The following is a 24,439-nucleotide window of genomic DNA, read 5'->3' on the forward strand; positions in this document are numbered from 1 at the left end:
CCGAGATCGCACAATTATGCCCCAGCCTGGGCAACAAGAGTGAAACTCTGTCTCAAAAAAAAAAAGGAAAAAAAAAAAAAAAAAAGATTGCACATAATCTACAGATTTACAATCTAATAGGCCCTTTAGAGAAGTCATAAAGAAGATAGACACATGATGGCTCACGCCTGTAAATCCAACTCTTTGGGAGGCCGAGGCAAAAGCATGGATCACTCGAGACCAGGAGTTCAATGACAAAACCCCATCTCTACTAAAGATACAAAAAAAATTAGTTGGGCATGGTGGTGGTGCCTGTAATCCCAGCTACTCAGGAGGCTGAGGCAGGAAAATTGCTTGAACCCCGGAGGCAGAGGTTACAGTGAGCCAAGATGGTGCCACTGCACTCCAGCCTGGATGACAGAGCAAGACTCCGTCTCAAAAAAAAAAAAAAAAAATACACAGAGATAGGTATATAAAGCAGTATTCGGCTGGGCATGGTGGCTCACGCCTGTAATCCCAGCACTCTGGCAGGCGGAGGTGGGCAGATCACGACGTCAGGAGTTCAAGACCAGCCTGGACAAAATGGTGAAACCCCATCTCTACTAAAAATACAAAAATTAGCTGGGTGTGGTGGCGCCCTCCACGTGGTGGCTACTCGGGGGGCTGAGGCAGGAGAATCGCTTGAACCCAGGAGGCAGAGGTTGCAGTGAGCCAAGATTGCACCACCGCACTTCAGCCTGGGCGACAGAGCAAGATTCCGTCTCGGAAAAAAAAAAAATTAGCTGGGTGTGGTGGTGTATGCCTGTAATCCCAGCTAATTTGGAGGCTGAGGCAGGAGAATCACTTGAACCCAGGAAGCAGAGGTTGCAGTGAACTGAGATGGTACCACTGCACTCCAGCCTGAGCGACAGAACGAGACTGTCTCAAAAAAAGTAAATAAATAAAAATTAAAAATTAAGGTACCATGGGAATTGTGCTTTACGTGTTCTTAATATTCTAATAAAAATCCACCTATATAGAAGTGTTAAAAAATAAATACCTCTTCATGGCATAAAGCTAATGCCTTAGGAAACATTAAAAGGTATTTTATTCACATTTACTGAAATTTTAAAACAGCAATAAAGCTCACCCCTTTAAAACATACAATTCAATATTCACAGTTACACAGCCATTACCCATAATCAATTCTAGAACATTTTTATCACCCCCCAAAGAAAATTCCATACCTACTGGCAGTTACTCCTCATTTCTCCCCAAAACCCCAGCTCTAGGCAAGCATTAATTTACTTGCTATTGCTATATATCTGTCTATTCTGTATACTTCATATAAATGAAATCATACAGCCTTTTATGTCTGGTTTCTTTCACTTAACATATTGTTTTTAAAGTTCATCCGTGTTGTAACAGGCATCATTTCTTTTTAATGCTTAATAATATTTCATTGTATGGATATACCACATTTTGTTTATCTATTCGTCAGTTGATGGCATTTGAGTTGTTTCCACTTCTTGGCCATTTTAAATGCTGCTGCTATGAATGTTTATATAAATGTTTTTGTGTGGACATATGTCTTCATTTCTCTTAGGTATAAAGAGTGGAACTGTTTTGTCATATGGTAACTATATGTTTCATTTTTTTGAGGAGCTGCCAGACTGTTTTCCAAAATGGCTATAACAGTTTACATTCCCACCAGCAATGTACGAGGACTCCAATTTCTCCACACCCTCACCAACACTTCATATTGTCCATCTTTTTTATGATAGTGAATGTGAAGTAGTATCTCAATGTGGTTTTGATTTTCATTTCCCTGACAAGTAACAATGTTGAGCATCTTTCATGTGCTCATTAGCTGTGTGTGTATCTTCTTTGGAAAAATATCTTTTCAAATCCTTTGCCTATTTTTAAATTACATTATTTGTCTTTTTGTTATTGAGTTGTAAGAGTTTTTTACAGAGTCTACATACTAGACCTTTATCAGATACATGACTTACAAATATTTTCTTCCATTCTGTGAACTGCCTTTTCACTTTCTTGACAGTAACTTTTGAAGCACAAAAGTGTTTAATTTGAAGTCCAATTTTTATCTACTTTTTTCTTTTGTTGCTTGTGCTTCCAATGTCATATCTAAAAAATATTAATATATTGCTGAGTCCAAGGTTACAAAGATTTACACCTATGTTCTCTCCTAAGAGTTTTATAATACTTTTAGTTCTTATGTTTAGGTCTTTGTTTGTTTTTGAGTTAATTTTTATATAAAATGTGAAGTAAGAGTCCAACATCATTCATTTGCATGTGGATATCCAACTGCCTCAGCACCATTTGCTGAAGACTATTCCTTCCCCCATTAAATTGTCTTGACACCCTTGTCCAATTAGCTGTAAAAATGTAGGTTTATTTCTGTACTTTCAGTTCTATCCCACTGATCTATATGTCTACATTATGCCTATCTAAGTACTATACTGTCTTGATTACTAATGCTTTCATATTTACTAAACTTAAATATACATATGTATTTAAAGTAAATCCAAAGAGCTGCAATTACATTTTTAAATTTAAGACAGTTTAAAATCTCCCAAGGGCACTCCTCTTCAAAGAACTTCACAAAACAAAATGGCAGAGGAGTAGCATCAGCAAGATGGCAGAGTGGGAAGCCCTGGACCCTCCTTCATCCAACAAATACACCAATTCAGCAACAATTCACAAACAAAATTCCTTTGTGAGAAATCCAGAAACTAACTGAAAGGCTCCTGCACCCTGGATGAATAAGAATCCACACTCATCAAAGCCAGAAGGGAGATTCAGGACACCCTCTCACCAGAATCCTTCTCCCAGCACAGCTCCATAGGATTGGGAAGAACCTTGCAGCTCCAAGCTACCCTCAAGGGAAAGAATGAGTTGGTCTGAGTGTCCAATGCCCCAACTTCTACAGTGGCTACCAAAAGTACTGGTTTCTGTCTTGCCTGTTTTTTGGACCACTGTTAAAACAAGTCCTACATAATCTAACCACCTACAGGAGAACAGAGATAATGGAGGTTTGGAAGAGTAATCACCCTATCTGTTCCCCCAGCTTGGCATAGAGTGAGGGAAGAAAATTCCCAGCTCCCAGATTTTGCCTAGGGAGGAAAAGAATTGGTCCACACTGTGTCCAATGCCCCAGTTTTTATGGGGACTACCAAAAGGACTGGCTTCTGTCTTACCTGTAGTGGAGTACTGATGGGATTTGGCAAAATCCAGCTGCCTGGGGGCTAGCAAGAACAGAGAGGGATATTTGGGCTGGAAGTTGCTATCACCCCTTCCCTGAGCTGGGCACAAAGTAAATGGACAAAATCAATTTTAGAAGTAAGAACAAAACTAGGGGCATCACACTCTTGAATTTCAAAATATATTACAAAGTGACAGCAAACAAAACAACACAATTCTGGCATAAAGTCAGATATATAGACCAATGGAACAGAATAGACAGCCTACAAATAAATCCACACACAACATGGTCAGCTGATCTTCAACAAGGGCATCAAGTATACATAATGAGGAAAGTCTAGTTTCTTCAACAAATGATGCTGGGAAAACCGGATATCCACGTGCAAAAGAATGAAAATGGATCCTCATCTTACACCATAAACAAAAGTCAACTCCAAGTGCATTAAAGACTTAAATGTAAGACCTGAAGCTATAAGACTCCTACAAAAACAAAACAAAACAAAACAAAACAGGGAAAACCTTCATGACATTGGTCTTAAAAATGATTTCCTGAATATAACACCAAAAACATAGGCAACAAAATCAAAAATAGGCAAGTGAGATTACATCAAATTAAAAGGCTTCTGCACAACAAAGGAAACAATCACCAGAGTAAAAGGAAACCTACGGAATGGGAGAAAATGTTTGCAAATCATATCTAAGGGTTTAACTTTCAAATATATAAAAAATAACTCAATAGCCAAAAAACCTAGTAACCTGATCTTAAAATGGGCTAAACACTTGAATAGACATTTCTCTAAATGGCTAACAGGTATTTGAAAAGATGCTCAATATCACTAATCAGGGAAATGCAAATCAAAACCACCATGAAATATCACCTCACATCTGTTAAAATGGGTATTATCACAAAAAAAAAAAAAAAGTGGCCAGGTGCGGTGACTCACACCTATAATCCCAGCACTGTGGGAGGCCATGGTGGGCGGATTACCTGAGACCAGGAGTTCAAGTCCAGCCTGGCCAACATGGCGAAACCCTGTCTCTACTAAAAATACAAAAATTAGCCAGGCGTGGTGATGGGCGCCTGTAATCCCAGCTACTCAGGAGGCTGAGGCAGGAGAATCACTTGAACCCGGGAGGCAGAGGTTACAGTGAGCCGAGATCACACCACTGCACTCCAGCCTGGGTGACAGAGCAAGATTCCCTCTCAAAAAAAAAAAACAAAAAGGCAAGATGTGTCAGTGAGGTTACGGAGAAACTGGAACTCTTGTACATTGTTAGTAAAAACGCAAAATGGTGTAGCCATTATAGAGTTTCTTCAAAAAATTAAAATTAGAACTACCATGTAATAAAGCTATCTCATTTCTGGATATTTATCCAAAAGAATCAAGATCTCAAAGAGATATTAGCACTCCCAGGTTCATTGCAGCACTATTCACAATAGCCAATATGTAGAAACAACCTAAATGTCCATCAAAGGAAGAATGGATAAAGCAAATGGTATACACATAAAATGAAATATTTTTCAGCTTCAAAAAAGAAGTAAATTCTACAATACACAACATGGATGGGACTTTGAGGACATTCCCTGGTAAGTGAAAGAAGCCAGTCACAGAAAGCAAATTCTGCATAATTCCACTTATACGATATCTCTAAAACAGGCAAATTCATAGACTCAAAAAGTAAAATTGTGAGGCAAGGCACAGTGGCTCATGCCTGTAATCCCGGAACTTTGGGAGGCTGAGGCAGGTGGATCATGAGGTCAGGAGTTCAAGACCAGCCTGGCCAACATGGTGAAACCCTGTCTCTACTAAAATTACAAAAATTAGCCAGACACGGTGGCGCATGCCTATAGTCCCAGCTACTTGGGAGGCTGAGGAATGAGAATGGCTTGAACCCGGGAGGTGGAGGTTGAAGTGAGCCGAGATCACACCACTGCACTCCAGCCTGGGGAACAGAGCGAGACTCCATCTCAAAAAAAAAAAAAAAAAAAAAAACCAGAACAATAATAAAGCTCATAAACAAACTATTTTTCAAGAAAAAAAAAAAAACTCCTCAATTCTTAAAGTGTCAACATACAACATTTATAAAGACTATAATTCAAGAATTTGTACTATTCAATTATAAAGAAGATAATGCAGCTTGACTCAAACAATGTCTACAGTAATTAACCAAACTAAAAATTTACAAGTGAATTTTTTTTTTGAGATGGAGTCTCACTCTGTCACCCATGCTGGAGTGCAGTGGTGCGATCTCAGCTCACTGCAACCTCCACCTCCCAGGTTCAAGATATTCTCCTGCCTCCTGAGTAGCTGGAACTACAGGCACATACCACCATGCCTGGCTAATTTTTGTATTTTTAGTAGAGACGAGGTTTCACCATGTTGGCCAGGCTGGTCTCAAAACTCCTGACCTCAGGTGATCAACCCACCTCAGCCTCCCAACATGCTGGGATTACAGGCATGAGCCACCATGCCCAGCCGAATTTTTTTTTTTTTTTTTGTAAATATAGGATCTTGCTATGCTACCCAGGTTGGTCCAAACTCCTGGCCTCAAGCAATCCTTCTGCCTCAGCCTCCCAAAGTGCTGAGATTATACGCGTGAGCCAGGATGCCCAGCCCCTCAAGTGAAATTTTAAAAACTCTCAATCATCTTCCTTTTGTCTGGAAATTATCACTTGTCCATCCCATTACTACCACTACAAAAGCGAAACAATAAAAAGAATCAAATTATGCAACTGAAATTTCTAATTAAAGATTTGCTCATGCAAAATATTAAAACCAATGGCTAAAATGAGACTTGGAAAACAGAGAAAACATTAGTAAACAAAATTAGTATTTATTACACATCGGCATGAAGAAAAGCAAAAGCTGGCAATGAATTACACAGAGCCTGAACAAGGGAAGCCACAAAGCTAGTTCCAGCACTGAAGGCTGAGAACCCTGGAAAGCCAACAGAAGAATCCTTCCTGATACTGTTACCTCCTGGTATTCATTACCTTTCCCAATCTCCTTCCCTCTCTACCTTCTTCTTCAGGATAAATCCCTTACGTATTCCTTTCTCACCATCTCCATTCCCTCATACAGAATTTTTAACTCCCAGAACAATTTTCTTCAGTTTTTTGTTTTTTTTGTTTTTTTTTTTTTGAGACAGAGTCTTGCACTGTCACCCAGGCTGGAGTGCAGTGGCGCGATCTCAGCTCACTGCAAGCTCCGCCCCCCAGGTTCACGCTATTCTCCTGCCTCAGCCTCCCGAGCAGCTGGGACTACAGGCGCCCACCACCACGCCCAGCTAGTTTTTTGTATTTTTAGTAGAGACGGGGTTTCACCGTGTTAGCCAGGATGGTCTCGATCTCCTGACCTTGTGATCCGCCCGCCTCGGCCTCCCAAAGTGCTGGGAGTACAGGCTTGAGCCACCGCGCCCGGCTTCAGCTTTCTTATTCTCTCATCCTTCCACTTCTTAAAATCTCATTCTCATAAAGTCTTTTTTATATATATATATATATATATATATACACACACACACACACACACACGTATATATATAAAATGTATACCATATATATACATATTATATATATATCTCCTATAAACATTTTCCAATGTTCACATCCAACTCCTACAAAGTTTAAATAATTATTCATGGAGATATACCCAACTACTGACTTTTAATTTACTGTCTGTGCTATTTACATATGTAATTTCCTATGGTTTTAGTCCATATGTATATATAGTAAGAATTGTTAGATGTTAGAAATTCTAGCTTGCTTTCAATATATTTTACATAGTGTCCCTTCATTATGACATTTTGAGTCATCTTTTTTTTTACCATTCTAGTCTTTTAAGAGAACAGCTTAAATCTACATAAAAACAGAGAAGATTCCTAAAAATTACATTTAAATGGCAAAAAAAAAAATACTTTCAATTCTTTAAGAATTTCACAGTATTAATGAATAGAGCCATATCAACAGAAAAAAAAAGTTGAACTGGTACTCTTATTCAAAAAAATGTAAATATTAAATTATTTTTATTGGGTGATTCAAAGTATCTCTGTCTCACCTGCAGTGTATTTTCTTTCTTTATAAAGTACAATCTGTACTAAATATTATGTCCTAGAGATTTGTTCCATTACCATAGACACTATTAGCAAAAGAGATAGTGATGTATAAATTTTTAATAAGGTAGGCAAGGAAAAAGTATTATATGATAGGGTTTTCTTCCCTTGTTAATCTGTTAGAAAACTAAACTCTTTGAACTCTTTTTTCCAACTCTGGTATGATTTAAGTCTTCATGTAAAAAGAGAGAAGTTGTTGACAATGCTAAATGGCAAGAATAAAACAGTACTTGGTTAAAATGGTTTCTATCACTGTGAATCTCATTTAGATTATCATTAACTTACTTTAATCAAATCAATTATTTTCTCATAGAAATTCCTTACTATTTCTGAGAATTTGACAAACACCTTTTTTGGTAAGTAGAAATAATGATACATTTATAAGAATGCCAGAAAAAAAATCCAAGTCATCCACAATTTACTAAAACCACTGTTAGTAAGTTTAAATTTTGAATTTATCAGTAATTTTAGTCTTGCAAGAAACTTTTAAAATTTGTTTTATTTTGAACTGTAAAAAAAAAACCATTTTTAAAATCTTAATTTACTTAATAACAAGGAGGAAATTTGGCACTGTATATTAGATTTGCAAACACTTGTTAGGAAGTTAAATTTCGTTAGCTATCAGGTGTATATAGCCCTGCCAAAAGAAAAACAACAGGACAGCTGTCACAGCTAATTCTTACCTAGATAGCCTCTGCTGCTAACAAGGTATAGTCCAGACAAATTGAGAGATGCATTAGGTACCAGTTTATGGTAAACATTACACAATGAGTATTTCATTTGCACACATTTCTACTCTTCCTCTTTATCCCCTCAATAAGCCTAACAACTTTTCAGTCTAAACGTTCATCACCATTTCTCTCCCATATTCTACTGTCTTCCTTCCCCTATATAATCTATTAGTGGTTTTGTCTCCACAGTGATACTAATACCACTTTATAATGTGGTAAATTTAATGATCCGAAGAACTAAGCCAAAAAGTTGCCTATTGCCTATTTAAATAAGGTTTACCAAATGCCAATGTTTTATGTTAAATTTTTTTTAATATCCATGATGTCAAGTAACTGAAAAATATTCTGATCATGATATAACTAGTGTCTATAATAAAAAAGATGCTCAGTAATACCTCTGAACTGTGTTTATGGATTAATACCTTTAAGAAGTAATTTGCTAATTGTTTTTTGTATAGATTTGATAAACGGCTATTCACTTTTGGGTTCAGTTAATCAAAAAAATGTCAAAATAGACTCGGCATGTTGGCTCACGCCTGTAATCCCAGCACTTTGGGAGGCTGAGGCTGGAGGATCATTTGAGGTCAAGAGTTCAAGACCAGCCTGGCTAACATGGTGACACCCCGTCTCTACTAAAAATACAAAAACATTAGCCAGGCATGGTGGTGCATGCCTATAGTCCCAGCTACTCAGGAGGCTGAGGCAGGAGAATCACTTGAACCCAGGAGGCGGAGGTTGCCGTGAGCTGAGATTGCACCACTGCACTGTACCCTGGGTGACATCAAGACTCCCTCTCAAAAAAAAAAAAAAAAAAGTCAAAATATACTTAAAATTTCTGCATTATAATAATCTGACTTCCTCACCAGGATTATCTCTCCTAAACCAAGTTGAGCACGTCCCAAAGTCTGCCAAGACTCCCATGAATGTGGATTTCGCTGGACGGCCATTTCTGCTGCATGTACTGCTGGGAACATTTCATGAAGAGACATTAGCACCTATAGGCAAAAAAAGACCAAAAAATCTGTCAGTAATATTCATAAACTAGCAACTACATAAAAAACCCTTTTCATTTTTTAAGATATATTTTTAGTCCAGTAAAAATAGCATTTCGGTGATTTTTACCCCTTACTCTGCCATTCAGGGTAAGAAATTATAGTTCTCTTTTCACCCCTTACATAACTATGAAAATGTAAACCATTCCCTTTCCAGTTATTGAATCTTATGTCCATCTGGTCAAAATCAAGTGGTCATATCCTTACTATGGTAGCTCAGAGGTATTTTGAACTCCCAATTCCATTTCTATTTATTCTATTTACAATGTGGCTTTCAGGGAACCCCAGGTATTGCCATTAAACTAGATGAATTAATTCGTTCAACCAGCCATCCTGTCCCTAATGAACATCTTTATGTTATAAAAATTATTTCAAACATTCCCTAGGCCTTCTCACTACTAGGCATTTCAAACCATACATACTAGGAAGTTAGGGTTAGGGTTAGGGTTAGGGAGAGTTAGGGTTACCAGAGAGTTCTAGTACCCTCCACTGTGGTCTGTGGGAAAGGGCTGGATTTTATCTATAATCTTTAGGATCATTAACACTTCAAAAGATTTGTGACACAAACATTATTATCAGGTTCCAAATTAAACAAGTCTTCATAAAGCTTGCCACAAACCTGTCATTCATATATACATATTTAAGATTGAAAAAGGAATCCAAATGAAGGTCCTCATATCACTTGATTCAGATGACATAATTTATTTGGGTTTTTCCTGGATAAACTAAAGTCAAAGGTGACAAATGTGTATCCTATATTTGAGATATGATTTGAAAAATATTTGTTAGGTGTGCAGATTAAGGCTGAATTGCAACAATTCCCTGCCAAAAATATGTTTAATGCTCTGTGTGAGACTTTTAAAATCACTTGTATAACCTATTCAAGTGCTCAGACGTTTTCTTTACAGACTTTCCTACAAAATATTAGAAACATATTTTTAAAGTACAAATGTTATTTTTAAGGTATTAATAAAATTACATCTTTGCTGACCTTTTGCTAAGGACTAAGCCATTTTTAGAAATATCTCATCTAGAACCCAATCCATCCTCATTTTTAAGAAAACTGAACTATTTTGCTAAGTCTACTACATTTAATCACAAGGAAAGCGTATGTTTTTCATCTAAGAGCTCAACAGTGACTTTTTATTTATTTTTTATTTATTTTTTATTTTTTGAGATGGAGTCTCGCTGTGTCACCCAGGCTGGAGTGCAGTGGCACTATCTCAGCTCACTGCAACCTCCGCCTCCCACGTTCAAGTGATCCTCCTGCCTCAGCCTCTCAAGTAGCTGGGACTACAGGCGTGTGCCACCAGGCCCAGCTAATATTTGTATTTTTAGTAGACGCAAGGTTTCACCATGTTGGCCAGGGTGGTCTCGAACTTCTGACCTCAAGTGATCCACCCACCTCGGCCTCCCAAATTGCTGGGATTACAGATGTGAGCCATGGCACCTGCCCACCAGTGACTTTAAAAGACAGCCATCGATTCCTATCTTACAATAGTTAGGCTAAAATAACAGTTAACTTTATTGTGAAGGCAAATGAATTTCCAATTTTATGCATAAGACAGAACCATAAATAATGGTGAAATATTTTTTCCCAAAGAAATTGTATTTGAAAAAGAAAATGGGAGAAAACGCTATTTTGCCTCATCATTGCTCACTCACCAAACAAACATAGCACAATTTCATATGCAAAGTGAAATTCTTCGTAATTATTACCTGTGATTTCATCTCGTATAGGGTAGCATCATTTGGAGTTAACTGTAGTGCTTCATCCCACTTCTGAATTGCCTCCCGATATCTGTGGTTGTTAAAGTTATATCAATGCCATATTTTCAATATGCCTTTTTTTAGACTTTCAAAAAAAAATTTTTATTGTAGTTAAATATAAAATTTACCATCTTAACCATTTAAGTGTACAGTTCAGAGGCATTAAGTAGCATTAAGTACTTATAGTTCATTCACCTTTTTGTGCAACCACCACCACCATTCATCTCCAGAACTTTTCATCTTCCCAAACTGAAACTCCATACCCATTAAACAATAACTCCTCATTGCTCCCTCCTCCACCCCTGGGCAAACACCATTCTACTCTTAGACTACTTTCAGGAGGAGCAGTCATGTACTTTCAATTCAACCATTTTTTGGACTACTTTCTAGTCCATGAAATATATGTAAAAATCCAAAATAAAGGATTAGCAAATTAAGTCCAGCAACTTATTAAAGTACAAAATCCACATGATCATGTAGTGTATGCTCAGAAAAACTTAGAAATGGGTTCATATGTAACAGATAAGGGAGAAAGAAGTACATGCCACTCAACAATACTTAGTATAATTTAACACCCATTTCTGATTATTTATAATAATAATAAAAGTATATACAACATTAAATAAATTTAGTACCGTGGTGCCATTATCTACTAAGCTTTAATGATATAACCTCTAAAAGCAGTAACTATATCACCTAAAAAGAAAGTGCTTGTGCTTCTTTAGGCATACTGTGGGTGATTTCAAGCCTCTCTAAACAATATTTCCAAATGTTATTGTAGATGCAACAGGAAAAACTTTGAAAATTAATTTATTGATGTATTCCTTCATAACAATCCTTCCACTCAAAATTTTCTAACAAAGGCAGCAGTAATAAATTCTGCAAGACTTAATAGTAGCAAATGTCTTTCCTCCAGCATTAGAAGGAAAAGGTTGGACTGTTTGTCCAATCTTTTTTCTACCACTCCTTACACATACCTGTACTCCACTCAGCAAGGTTTTTATAGTCCCTACCCACATATCATGCCTTTGTTAGTATGGATCCCCTGCTACACATACACACACACATCTGTATTAGTCCATTCTCACGCTGCAATAAAGAACTGTCCAAGACAAGGAAATTTATAAAGGAAAGAGGTTTAATTGACTCAGTACCACAGGGCTGGGGAGGCCTCAGGAAACTTACAATCATGGCAGAAGGAGAAGCAAACACATCCTTCTTCACATGGAGGCAGGAGAGAGAAATGAGCGCTGAGCAAACAGGGAAGCCCCTTATAAATCCATAAGATCTCGTGAGAACTCAGTGTCATGAGACCAGTATGGCAGAAACTGCCCCCATAATTCAATTATCTCCACCTGGTCCCATCCTTGACACGGGGATTATTACAACTCGAGGTGAGATTTGGGTGGGGACACAGAGCCAAACCATATCACATATCTAAGATTGCCTTCCTACTCCTCTTCATCTATTCAAAGGCTCCTCCTCTAAGACCAAGTTAAAATGGTCCGTTCTTCATGAAGACCTCCTCCAGCGGCTCTAGCCCACTAACTATGAGTACCACTTCAGACCACATAGCAACACTTATATTTCCAAAGCATTTTATGTTTTGCGAAGCACTTTCAATACAATTATTTAACATACAATTATTTTCCCAAAAAGTTAATTCACTTACTACTCAAAGTAAGTGAATATAAATTTGGTATTATTTGCTTTTTTAAAAATTATTTTGAGAGACATAGTCTTGCTCCATTGCACTGGCATGATCACAGCTCATTGCAGCCTTGAACTCTTGGGCTCAAGGGCCTCCCACCTCGGCCTACCGAGTAGCTAGGACTACAGGCATATGCCACTGTGCCCAGCTAATTTTTTTATTTTTTTATTTTTGTAGAGACAGGGTCTCACTATGTTGCCCAGGCTGGTCTCAAACTTCTGGCCTCAAGCAATCCTCCTGCCTTGGCCTCCACAAGTGCTGAGATTATAGGGGTGAGCCACCATGCCTAGCCTCAAGTTTGGCATTACTTGTTCTCACTTTATTGATGAAGAAACAACGGTTGAGAGCAGCTAAAGGACTGTCCAAGTCCTGCAAAAGACAGGATTTAAAGCTAGCTCTTAAAAATACAAGACCAATACTTTCTGTAACTATATCAAGTATGCCTCCCATTTAGTTCTGCTCTAATTCCTCCTTGTATTTTTGTCTTTTCTCTAATGAGTTCAGGAACCAAAGGGTAGATTTGTTTATATGCTCTACAGTACCCAGAACATTTCTGGGAATGTAGAAGGTACTAACATAGCAGATTTTTTTTTTTAGACAGTCTTGCTCTGTCACCCAGGCTGGAGTACATGGAGTACAATGGCACGATCTCAGCTCACTACAACCTGCACCTCCCAGGTTCAAGTGATTCTCCTACCTCAGCCCCCCGAGTGGCTGGGACTACAGGCACATGCCACCACACCTGGCTAATTTTTGTTTTTTCGTAGAGATGGTGTTTCGCCATGTTGGCCAGGCTGGTCTTGAACTCTTGACCTCAACTGATCTGCCCGCCTCGGCCTCCCAAAGTGCTGGGATTACAGGCATGAGCCACCGCGCCCGGCCTAATATAACAGATTCTATCTACCTCATTTATTCTACCTTCTCCAAGTCCTGAAAGCAGCAGAGAGCAGCATATAAAGCATGAAAAGAGGGGACAGATATAGCACGCTCTTAACACAACAGGAAAAAAAAATGGTAATAAAAACAAATTCTATCCTAAGACAAAAGTGGTAAAAACGTAAATTCTTACTTTGTTCCGTTCATTATTTCATATATAGAAATTATAAGAAATCCCAAGACTAGGGGAATGTGAATATAGACAGAAAAAAACAAAAACATTAGAATTCTAGGTTTAGCAGAGGGACCTTAAGAACTTGGATGTTTGAGGTTTCAGGAGTCTTTGACAGCTTTTGAGGAAGGGGCTGAAGGTCTCTGGTCTCTAGAGCAAAGGGTGACATAGTAAAGGTCCATATAGTAAACATTTTAGGTTTTGTGAACCATACAGTCTATCACAACTATTCAACTCTATTACTGTATCCCAAAATCAGCCATAAACAATGCATTCAAAAAATGGGCATTGCTGTGTCCCAATAAAACTATTTATAAAAACAGGCTGTTTTTATAAATAAAGTTTGCCAACCCTAGATCTACTTGGCCCAACCACTGTTAAAAGCTTATCATATTTGTCAAATTTACTTTTTACTTCCAGTCCTATTTTCTGCCCAACTCAACCAGAGGAAGTTATCGCCCCATAGAAGGCATTTGTGGTCATCACTGTGACTTGGAGGCACTGGTGGCAGAGGGTCAGGGATGTTAACATTCTTCAAGGCAAAGAGCAAGCCTGCACAATAAAGAGCTGTCTTGCCAAAAATACCACTAGCACTACTGCTGAGAACAGGATGGCTTATCCCATCCCCAACCCCACAAAGCTGCTTATGTTCCTTAGCTTAAGTTGTCCCAAGTACAAAATAAACTAAGAGGTTCAAGGTGACAATGACTAGTTTTTTCTTTTTATTAGGCAGGCATGCATGTGTGCATATACATACAAACATGTACACACACACACACACACACACACGTAAACACAGGCTCACAGATTTGAGAAAAAAGAAAAATGTCCTCTCTTCTCAACTGCACTGTCTTTTATTTTGAAAACATAACCATTGCTGCCAGCAGAGGCATCACTCAATGAAATGTGCTTTGTTGCCAACAAGGCCTATAAAGGTTTAAAGGAACAAGTGAGCTCTTTCCCATGCTAAACAAAGCAAGAAATGGTGGGTATTTACTTCACTATCATCAGCTTATTCAATTCTTCCCCCTTCTCATTTCTCTTTGGTTTACTTCTGTTGGCCTGCAAACAAAGGGTGGCACCACTTAGTTCCTCCATTTTTAGATCACAGGAAACTTGGCACTGAACAAATCAATAGTCTCTCATAACTTCTGCAGCATATCTCTTAATTCAACTTCAGTTTGGAACAGACTGAACAGACACAGCCCTACTGCAGCTGTTGGATAGGAAGCATTAAAAGATAAAAACTTGGTTTAAAGTCACTGTGGTTAATAAATGACCAAAGTCTGATTCCGCCAGTTTAAGTACAATATTAACAGTATGCAACTGAACTAGCACAAGGAAGGAAGCAAAGGGAATAGTTCCATGGACTACAATAGGGCAGGATGAGATAATGCCCTACACTGAGGTAAAGAACAGCTGGTGATCAAGCTAAATAAGTTAGATAGCACACTCATTTGCCAAATAGAAATGTCAACGTGTTTAGCTACTTTACTCCCAATTAGACTTCTAATTTACTGTGGCTTTAAATTTAATGAGCTATATAGTTAACAGCTTATTCACTTTATAAATATTTACTGGGCACCTACCCTGGGACAGGTAGAATTCTAGTAATAAGTACTAAGGATGCAGCACCCAACAAGATATAAAAGGTCCCTACTATTCTTCTAGATCTTACTTTCTAAAGTGTATGCATGTTAGAAGGCGACAGGGAAAGAAAGACAAACTAAGTTAAAATATAAGTGCCATGATAAAAGACAAATGGAGGAATGTGATAGGGAGTGACCAAGTGGCTACTCGGAATGGGCAGTCAAGAAAGGTCTTCCTAGGAACGCATTCAAGCTGAGACCTGAGTGACAAAACGTGGTCAGACAACTGAAAATCTGGAGAAAGTCCATTCCAGGCAAAGGGAAGAACCTGGGGCAGGACCAAACCATGTTTTGTGGAAAAGAAATAAAACCAGAGGAAAGGAAGTCAGAGGTCAGGGAGGTGGGCCGAAGCCATGATCACAGAGGATACAATAAGCCATAGTTATGCATGTGGATTTAATTGTATGTGTGATGAAGAATCCACAGAGTTTTTATACAACAGTGAGACATGAATTATTGATTTACATTTTTAAAAGATCAGTCAGACCCAGAAGAATAGACAGTAAGGGTACAAAAATGTACACAGGGAGGCTAGATATGAGACAACCAAAGTAATTTAGGTATGAGATAACCCTAGATAAGGATAGCAGAAGTGAAAACAGAAAGGGGAAAAAAGATTTACAATACACTGAAAATGTACAGTTGGCTCAAGTTGGACTTGGTATGAGCGAAAAAAAGAAAGAAATCCAGGATAATTTGGGTTACCTGGAAAACAGAGCCTGAGGCCAAAGCTTACTGGCTAAATCTTTATTGAGTGGATAGGATCCCAGGCAATCAAGAGTGAGGGAAAAACAGAAGTAAGGCATGAAGAAAGAAGAATAAATACAAGGTCTATGTTAAGCTGGCAACAGCTCCACAAACACAGATGATTGTTGATCTGGAGAGCAAAAGGAAAGGAGCAAGCAAAGATTAAAAAGGAGAGGACATGGAGACAAGGACAAGCATGATAGCATGGTGGTGTGGAAGATGAGAGAGCAGTGTATTTAGGAAGAGCATGGTCACCTATGCTGAATGACGAGAAGCACAATAAATGAGAACAGAGAAGTGATGACTGGATTTGACAACATGGAAGTCATTGATAACCTTTATGAAAGCAGTTTCAGTGGATTCATGGGGACAGAAATATGACTGGATGGTTCATCAAGAAATGGAGTTTGTAGTCCAGTGGGAGCAGAGAAATGGCAGAGCATTTGGAGAGAAGCTTTTTAAATGGATGTTATCAGGGTGTGTTTGCATGCCAGTGAGAAGGAGCCGAGAGAAAAGAAGAAACAGATTATATAAAAATGAGAGGACAATTTTAGAACAACGTTCCTGAGAAGGCACAAGGGGATGGGGTCTAGAGTACAAGTGGAGGGGTGGGCCTTTGATAAGAGCAGGGCACTTCATTACAATGGAATGATGACAGATTATATAGGCACAAATACAGTAAGGTTGGAAGATGTGCTGGTGAGAAAATAAAGTCATTCTACACTGATTGTATCTATGTTTTTCCACAGAGCATGAGGCAAAACCACTGTCATTAAATATACTGATGTGGGTAATCTGTAGAATGTGGGTCACACAGCAAGATCACCCTCAAATTTACATTAGTAAGTATACTTTTCTAGACAAGAACAAAATGCATGGTAAATTCTAATTTATATTCCTGCTTCATACACATACAACTGATTCTAACAGAAAAATCAGACGAGTTAGCTAGACATTAAAATATCACCATCTAGTGACTGAAACTTTAAAAGCCAACATGTCAAAGTTGGGACTAACACCGTGACTCTTGAGAAGGTATAACCTAGTTTGTAATAATTCTAGAAAAAGACATTTGGACAAAATAATTTACAAAAATATATATTACTACTATAGGAAATATACCAAGAACATATAAAATCCTAAAATATTATATCTAAAGTACATTCACTTGGTGCCTATTAGGTGCTAGGTAGCATGCTTTTACATGGACTTTGCTCTTTAATCCTCCAAAATTCTATAAGATATGTATCACCATTTGACCTATGAGGTAGAAATTGACAAAAAATAACTACCCAAAGCTTATTTAGATAGAAATGATAAAGCTGGGATTTGAATGGAGGTAATCTGACTTCAAAATCTACACTCTTAACCACTATACTCACTATTAAGCACCAAAATTTCTTGGGGGTTGGGTAGAAGAGTAAACCAGATTTTTGTTAAAAAGAATCATGAATACTCTAAGGTAAGACTTCTGAATTTAAAAACCACTCAACGTTGAGCATGGTGGCTCAGGCCTGTAATCCCAGCACTTTGGGAGGCCGAGGTGGGAAGATCACCTGAGCCCAGGAGTTCGAGACCAGCCCGGGCAACATGGCAAAACCCCATCTCTACTAAAAATAAAAAAAATTAGCCAGGCAAGGTGGCGCACACCTGTAGTACCAGCTCCTCAGGAGGCCAAGGGACAAGAATCGCTTGAACCTGGAAGGGAGATTGCAATGTGACAAGATCGTGCTACTGCCCTCTAGCCACCTGGGCAACAGAAAAAGGCTCCACCTCAAAAAAAAAAAAAAAAAAGACTAGGGTCTTCTGCTACTATCCTACAGGTGATGCACAAGAGTTACTAAAGAAGGCTGACAAGAGTGATAAAATAACCAAGACCCCAAAATACATAATATCCAGATTCGAAATTTTACTGAAATCTAAATTAATCTCTTCTATCAATTAACTTGCAATATAACAGCAAATTCAGAACACAAATACATCATGAACACATATAAAGATATATGAAACAAATATAGAATTATTTTACATTTGACAAGCACTCAAAACTTTGTTTTTTTAATAAAATTTACTGGTATGTAATTTATATATCAAAAAATGTACCTACTTGAAGCATACTTTTTGATGAGTTTTGAGAAATGTATACACTCATGTAAATACAACCACAACCATCATAATAAAGAACATTTTTGTCAATCCAAAAAGTTCTCTGTGCCCCTTTCTCGGGAAACCTACCCCAACTGCTGACCCCAGAAAACTAATGATTTTTTCTGTCACTATGGATTAATTTGTCTTCAGACAGATTTATAAAATTGGAATCAGACGGTATGTACTCTTCCTGACTTCTTTCCCTTAGCATGTTTTTGTGATGTCAATCATTTCTTTTTACTGCTCAATAGAATACTATTGTATGGATATACCACAATTTATTCATTCATTCACCTGCTGATGAACACTTAGGTTGTCCCAGTTCATGGACACTATTAATAAAGCTGCTAGAAACATTGTTGGAACAGTCTTTGTGTGGATATATGATTTCATTTCTTCTGAGGTAGTATCTAGGAATAAAACTGTGAGATTGTACAATAAAGTATATATTTAACTTTATGTGAAACAGCCAGGCACAGTGGCTCACACCTGTAATCCCAGCACTTTGGGAGGCCAAGGCAGGCAGATAACCTGAGGTCAGGAGTTGAGATCAGGCTGGCCAACACGGTGAAACCTTGTCTCTACTAAAAATTCAAAAATTAGCCAGGTGTAGAGTGGTGTGCGCCTGTAATCCCAGCTAGTCGGGGGTGCTGAGGCAGGAGAATTGCTTAAACCCGGGAGGTGGAGGTTGCAGTGACCTGAGATCACGCCACTGCAGTCCAGCCTGGGCAACAGAGCAAGACTCCATCTCAAAAATAAAATAAGTGAAAGAACCAGACAGTTTGCCAAAGAGGTAAAGCTATTTTACATTTTCATGAGCAATGTATAAAAGTTTAACTTGCTCCATATCTTTGCCAACACTTGATACTGTCAATCTTTTCAATGTTAGCATTCTAGTTAACTAGGTAATAGTATCTCATTGTGGTTTTAATTTGAAATTTCTTGATGACTAATAATGTTGAGCAGCTTTTTGTATGCTTCTTGGCCATTCATATATTTTCTTTTGTGAAGCATCTGCTCCAACTTTTTACCCATTCTTTACATGAATAGCTTGTCTTCTTCCTACGGAGTTGTAAGAGTTCTTCTATACTCTGGAAACAAGTCCTATGTCAGACATATGGACTGGAAATATTTTCTCCCAGTCTGTGGCCTGACTTTTCATGTTCTCAATTAAGCCTTTTAAAAGACAGAAGTTTTCATTTGTATCAACTGACCACATACATGTGAGTCACTTCTGTATCATATATTATTTTCATTGATCCATGTATGTCTATCTTTACACTAGTACTATGAAGGTATAACATTCGAAAACACAGTTAAGGGCTGAAATTAAGTAATATAAGTTCCCTAAGTACGTTTTATTTCATAAAATTCTTTTGGCTAGTCTAGATTATTTGCATTTCCACATAAACTTTAGAATAAGCTTGTCAATTATCTCAAACGCAAGCTTGCTGGGATTTTGATTGGAATTGCACTGAGTTTACAGATCAATTTCGGGAGAACTGATGAATTAACAAAATACTATCTTCCAATCTGTGAGCATTGATATGGTTCGGATCTGTACCTCCACCCAAATCTCATGTCAAATTATAATCCCTAGTGTTAAAGGTGGGGCCTGGTGGGAGGTGACTGGATCATGGGGGCAGGTTTCCCTCTTGGTACTGTTCTCGTGATAGTGAGTTCTTGCAAGATCTGGTTGCTTAAAAGTGTGTAGCACTCCCACTCCCCACATTCTCTCTTCCTCCTGCTCCAACCATGTGAAGTGCTGGCTCCTACCTTTGCCTTCTGCTACGATTATAGCTTTCCTGAGGCCTCCCCGGAAGCTGAACAGATGCCAACATTATGCTTCCTATGCAGCCCGCAGAACTGTGAGCCAATTAAACCTGTTTTCTTCATAAATTATCCAGTCTCAGGTATTTGTTTATAGCAGTGTGAGGACAAACTAATACAAGTATAGTGGATATTTATTGATTTATTTAGGTCTTTTAACATTTCAACAACATTTTGTAGTTTTCATATAGTTTTTATACATGTTTTGCTGAATTTTTTTCCTAACAATTTTAGATTTGGGAATAATACTACAAATGGTGCTTTTTTAAAAAAATAAAGTATTCAGCTTCTAATTGTTTTATTTTACATCCATTATTGGCTTATAAGCCTTTTATTATTTTTTAATGGTTTCTCTATGGTCTAGGTTTGAATACAACGTAACAGCCTAATAGCAATATAATTCCATTTATCCCTTCATGCTTTCTATTACAATTGTTACATATTTACTTCTACATAACTTTGCAAAACGTTGCTGTTGTTATTTAATGTCAATTACCTTTTTAAAGAATTTAAATTTTTTGTTTAAATCAGTCTTCATATTTACCCATGTTTACCACTTCCAGAACCCTTTCATTCTTTACTTAGACACAAATTTCTATCTGGTATGATTTTCCTTCTACGTAAAGAATATCTTTTAATATTTCTTGAAGTCCAGGCCTACTGGTAATGGGTTATCTCAGCTTTTGTTTGTCTGATAAAGTTATTTTGCCTTCATTTCTGAAAGATATTTTTGTGGTACAAAGAATTCTAAGCTGGCAGTTTTACTTTCCTTCAAAACTAAATGATGTCATTCCATTATCTTGCATAGACCTCCAGCTGACCTCAGCTGCTACACTCTGAAATCCATGGCCACATATGCAGCAAGGATAAATATCTCATAGCTTTTCTCCACATTAGCTGGAAGTAGCAGAAATAAGAAGACCAGCTTATTCCTGAGGGGCATGGGACTCCAATGAGGGACAACTCTGACTTGACGACTATCCAAGGTATTATCCAACTTTCTTTAGATTATATGACAGCCTATGACATTTCCATCCAACCTTCCCTCCCTCTCCCCTTCACTGGGGGTTAGACAAGCATAGCTCTCCCAGATTTACTCAGTTCCCACCCATCTCCTCTCATACAGTGATTCCCCTAATGAAATCTTTGCATGTTTAAGCCAGTCTTAGCATATGCTTCTAGAAGGACCCAGACTAGCATAACTATTCAGTATATTTTTTATTTCAGATATCGTATTTTTAATTTCTAGATGTTCCTTTTTTTAATATATCTTCAATTTCACTCCTCATTATGTTTGTTTCCCTTTAATTATCTGAATATAGTTATATTACCATTTTAACCTCTTTGTCCACTACTTCCATCATCTATGTTATTTCTGAATCTGTTTCTATTGACTGATTTGTCTCCTATTTATGGGTCACAGTTTCCAACTCTTTGGCATGTCTAGTAATTTTTGATTAGATGCTGAATATTTTAAATGTCACACTGTTGACTAAAAATGTTGGGCTCTATTCTGGCAGGCACTAAAGTTTGAAAGTATCAGTTTGAACTCTTCAAAACCTATTTTTAAAGGTTTTCTAGGGAAGGTCTGGAGTAGCCTTCCCTCCAGGGATAGTGTAGTCATTCTACTAAGAAATAACCCCCTGTGACTCCAGTAAATATTTCTGGTGACCATCAAAGACACTCCATTCTGAATGGCTGAAGCTTGAATAGCTCTCCGCTCTGTATGAATGTTACGAATGGTTCAGCTTACAACTTCTCAGTCATTTTCCCTAGATTTACAGAAATTCCCTGATAGTTGCATGGCCTAATGCTCAACAAAGACTCAAAGGGACCTCATAGACTTCTGGAGCTTTTTCTCTGAGTAGCTTCCTCTTCTCTGGTACTCTACTCTGCAATTTCTAGCTGTGTCAGCCTCTCCAAAGTCCAATCTCCATCTCCTCACTCAGCAAGACCACTGTGGTCTATCTGGTTTCCTCTTCCATGTGCCCATTCCCTGGAGACTACCTTCAGGTAGAAATTAAGGGAGCTCGGCCACATGTGGTGGCTCACACCTGTAATTCCAGCACTCTGGGTGGCCGAGGATGCCGGATTACTTGAGGTCAGGAGTTCAAGACCAGCCTGGCCAACATGGTAAAACCTCATCTCTACTAAAATTACAAAAATTAGCCAGGCGTGGTGGCACACACCTGTAATCCCAGCTACTCAGGAGGCTGAGGCAGGAGAACCGCTTGAGCCTGGGAGACAGAGGTTGCAGTGAGCTGAGATCATGCCACTGCACTCTAGCCTGGGCCAACAGAGTGAGACTCTGTCTCAAAAAAGAAGAAAAAAAAGAAATTAAGGAAGCTCATAGGGATCATCTTGTTTTTGCCTCTTCTCTCAAAGAGTCCAATGCTGACTACTGTCCAATGGTTGAAAACAGTTTTTTTTTTTAATATATCTTTTGTCCAATTTTCTAGTTGTTTGGGGCCATCCAGGTCTAGTTCTAGAAACTCTCTCATGGCTGTCAGTAGAAATCCATGCCTAATTTTTAAAGTATTTTTGTATCCGTTATTGGATTTCAGCCTTATAAGAACCCCATGAGGCAATTGCAAGTGAAGAAATACATAGCCAATCAAGGACACAGAATAATTAGGACTATTATAATAGTAATAATAATAATAACTAATATTTATTGAGTATTTACTATGTGACAGGCAATACATTAAGTACATTACATATGTAAATTCATGTCATCATCACAACAGCGTTACGAGGTAGATTATTTTTTGCAGAAAAGGAAACTTAAACACAGACAGGCTGAATAACTTGCCTAATATTGCAAAGCTGGTCAACAGCAGAACTAGGATAAGAAACAAGGCCATCTGGCACTAATGCCCAGACCATAATCACTGTATTGTAAAATTTGTTGTTATTTTCCTATTGTATAAACAAAGCCTTCTGTACACAAAACAACAGGGGAATGGGAAGAGTAAGGGTTATGAGAAAAAGAATCCTGCCATCCTTGTGAGACTAAAAAAAGAGAGAAAAAGAATAAGACCCAGAATACAGCAATTATTATCAAGTGCCATATTTTCATTCGAGAGGAGGGTGAGAAAATTTTATTCCCAAAGGCCCTTTGTGGTTTGGGTATGAAATAAAATATATTCTCAGAATATTATATTCTAATTTGGAGTTTTCAAACATATATTCTATAGATATCATGCAGTAAATGGTAGCTAGCTTATAAAAACCTTTTTAGCCATAATACAGCCAAAAAAATCACAGCTTTATAAATATTTACTGAGAGCCTAGTAAGTGCCACAAATTATTCTAAAAGCTGAAGACACTATACAAGTTAGATAAATTCCTTACTGTCCTGGAGCTTACATTCCTACAAAGGAGAAACAACATATAAACAAAATACACTAAACACACTAAATAAGTGTATACAGTAACTTCAAAAAGGGAGAAATGCTAAAAAACAAAATGGACTGATGTGATAGAAAAAGGGTGAGTACAGGGATGTTACTTCAGACTGGGTAATCAGAGAGCAGATTGCTGAGAAAATGACAAATGAGCAGAAATCCAAAGGACAGGAAGACAGGCATCAGAAAATCAGAGAAAAAAGGTTTTCAGACAGAGTCATAACACAAAGTTGTATAATAACTATGTTCAAAAAAATGAAGAAAGCCCATGTGGCTAAAATGTAGTGAAAATAAGCACAGTTTAAGATGAAGTTGATTTGGTAGGCAGGGACTCAGTATTTTTTTTAATCTAATTTGATTATTCTTCCTCATATTACTTTCAATCAACTTTAGTGGCCTCTTAAATATTTTTTCGCTGGGCATGGTGGCTCACACCTGTAATCTCAGCACTTTGGGAGGCCGAGGCAGGCAGATCACTTGAGGTCAGGAGTTCGAGACCAGCCTGGCCAACATGGCGAAATCCCATCTCTACTAAGAATACAAAAATTAGCTGGGCATGGTGGCACACACTTGTAATCCTAGCTACTCGGGAGGCTGAGGCAGGGAGGATTGCTTAAACCTAGGAGGAGGAGGTTGCAGTGAGCCAAGATCGCGCCACTGCACTCCAGCCTGGGCGACAGAGCAAGACTCCACCTCAAAAAAATATATATCTTTTTAGTTATTTTCTAAAGCAGTATATACATTACTCAGAAATGAATGCTAAAGAGCAAAAAACGTAATCATGTTATAGTGTTCTCCATCCAAAATAAAGCATCCAATCCCACTGGTTTTAGTGAAATGACTCAATGTTTCAACATACAGGCAGAAAACAAGTTATTGTGTTTGTCTACGATGCTGATATCTCTTCTCTGTCACAGGAAATTCAGAGGGAATCCGATGGCAATAACAGAACAGCTTTTCCTTCCACACATTAGTATGGTCCAGAAAAACAGCGAA

General features: G+C 38.0%; 1 protein-coding gene across 1 annotated transcript in view; it reads right to left on the bottom strand.

Annotated features, from left to right (window-relative positions):
• Positions 1–24,439, bottom strand: part of TTC33 (tetratricopeptide repeat domain 33) — a 40,747-nt gene that overhangs the window by 3,525 nt on the left and 12,783 nt on the right. Inside the window, exons 3-4 of the mRNA XM_054489633.2 lie at positions 10,793–10,874; positions 8,885–9,016 (exon numbers count right to left, since the gene is read on the bottom strand). Of these exons, the coding sequence (XP_054345608.1) occupies positions 8,885–9,016; positions 10,793–10,874 (214 nt within the window). The remainder of the gene's footprint in view (positions 1–8,884; positions 9,017–10,792; positions 10,875–24,439) is intronic.

Source organism: Pongo pygmaeus, chromosome 4 (genome assembly GCF_028885625.2).
Source record: "Pongo pygmaeus isolate AG05252 chromosome 4, NHGRI_mPonPyg2-v2.0_pri, whole genome shotgun sequence".
Lineage (NCBI taxonomy): Eukaryota > Metazoa > Chordata > Mammalia > Primates > Hominidae > Pongo > Pongo pygmaeus.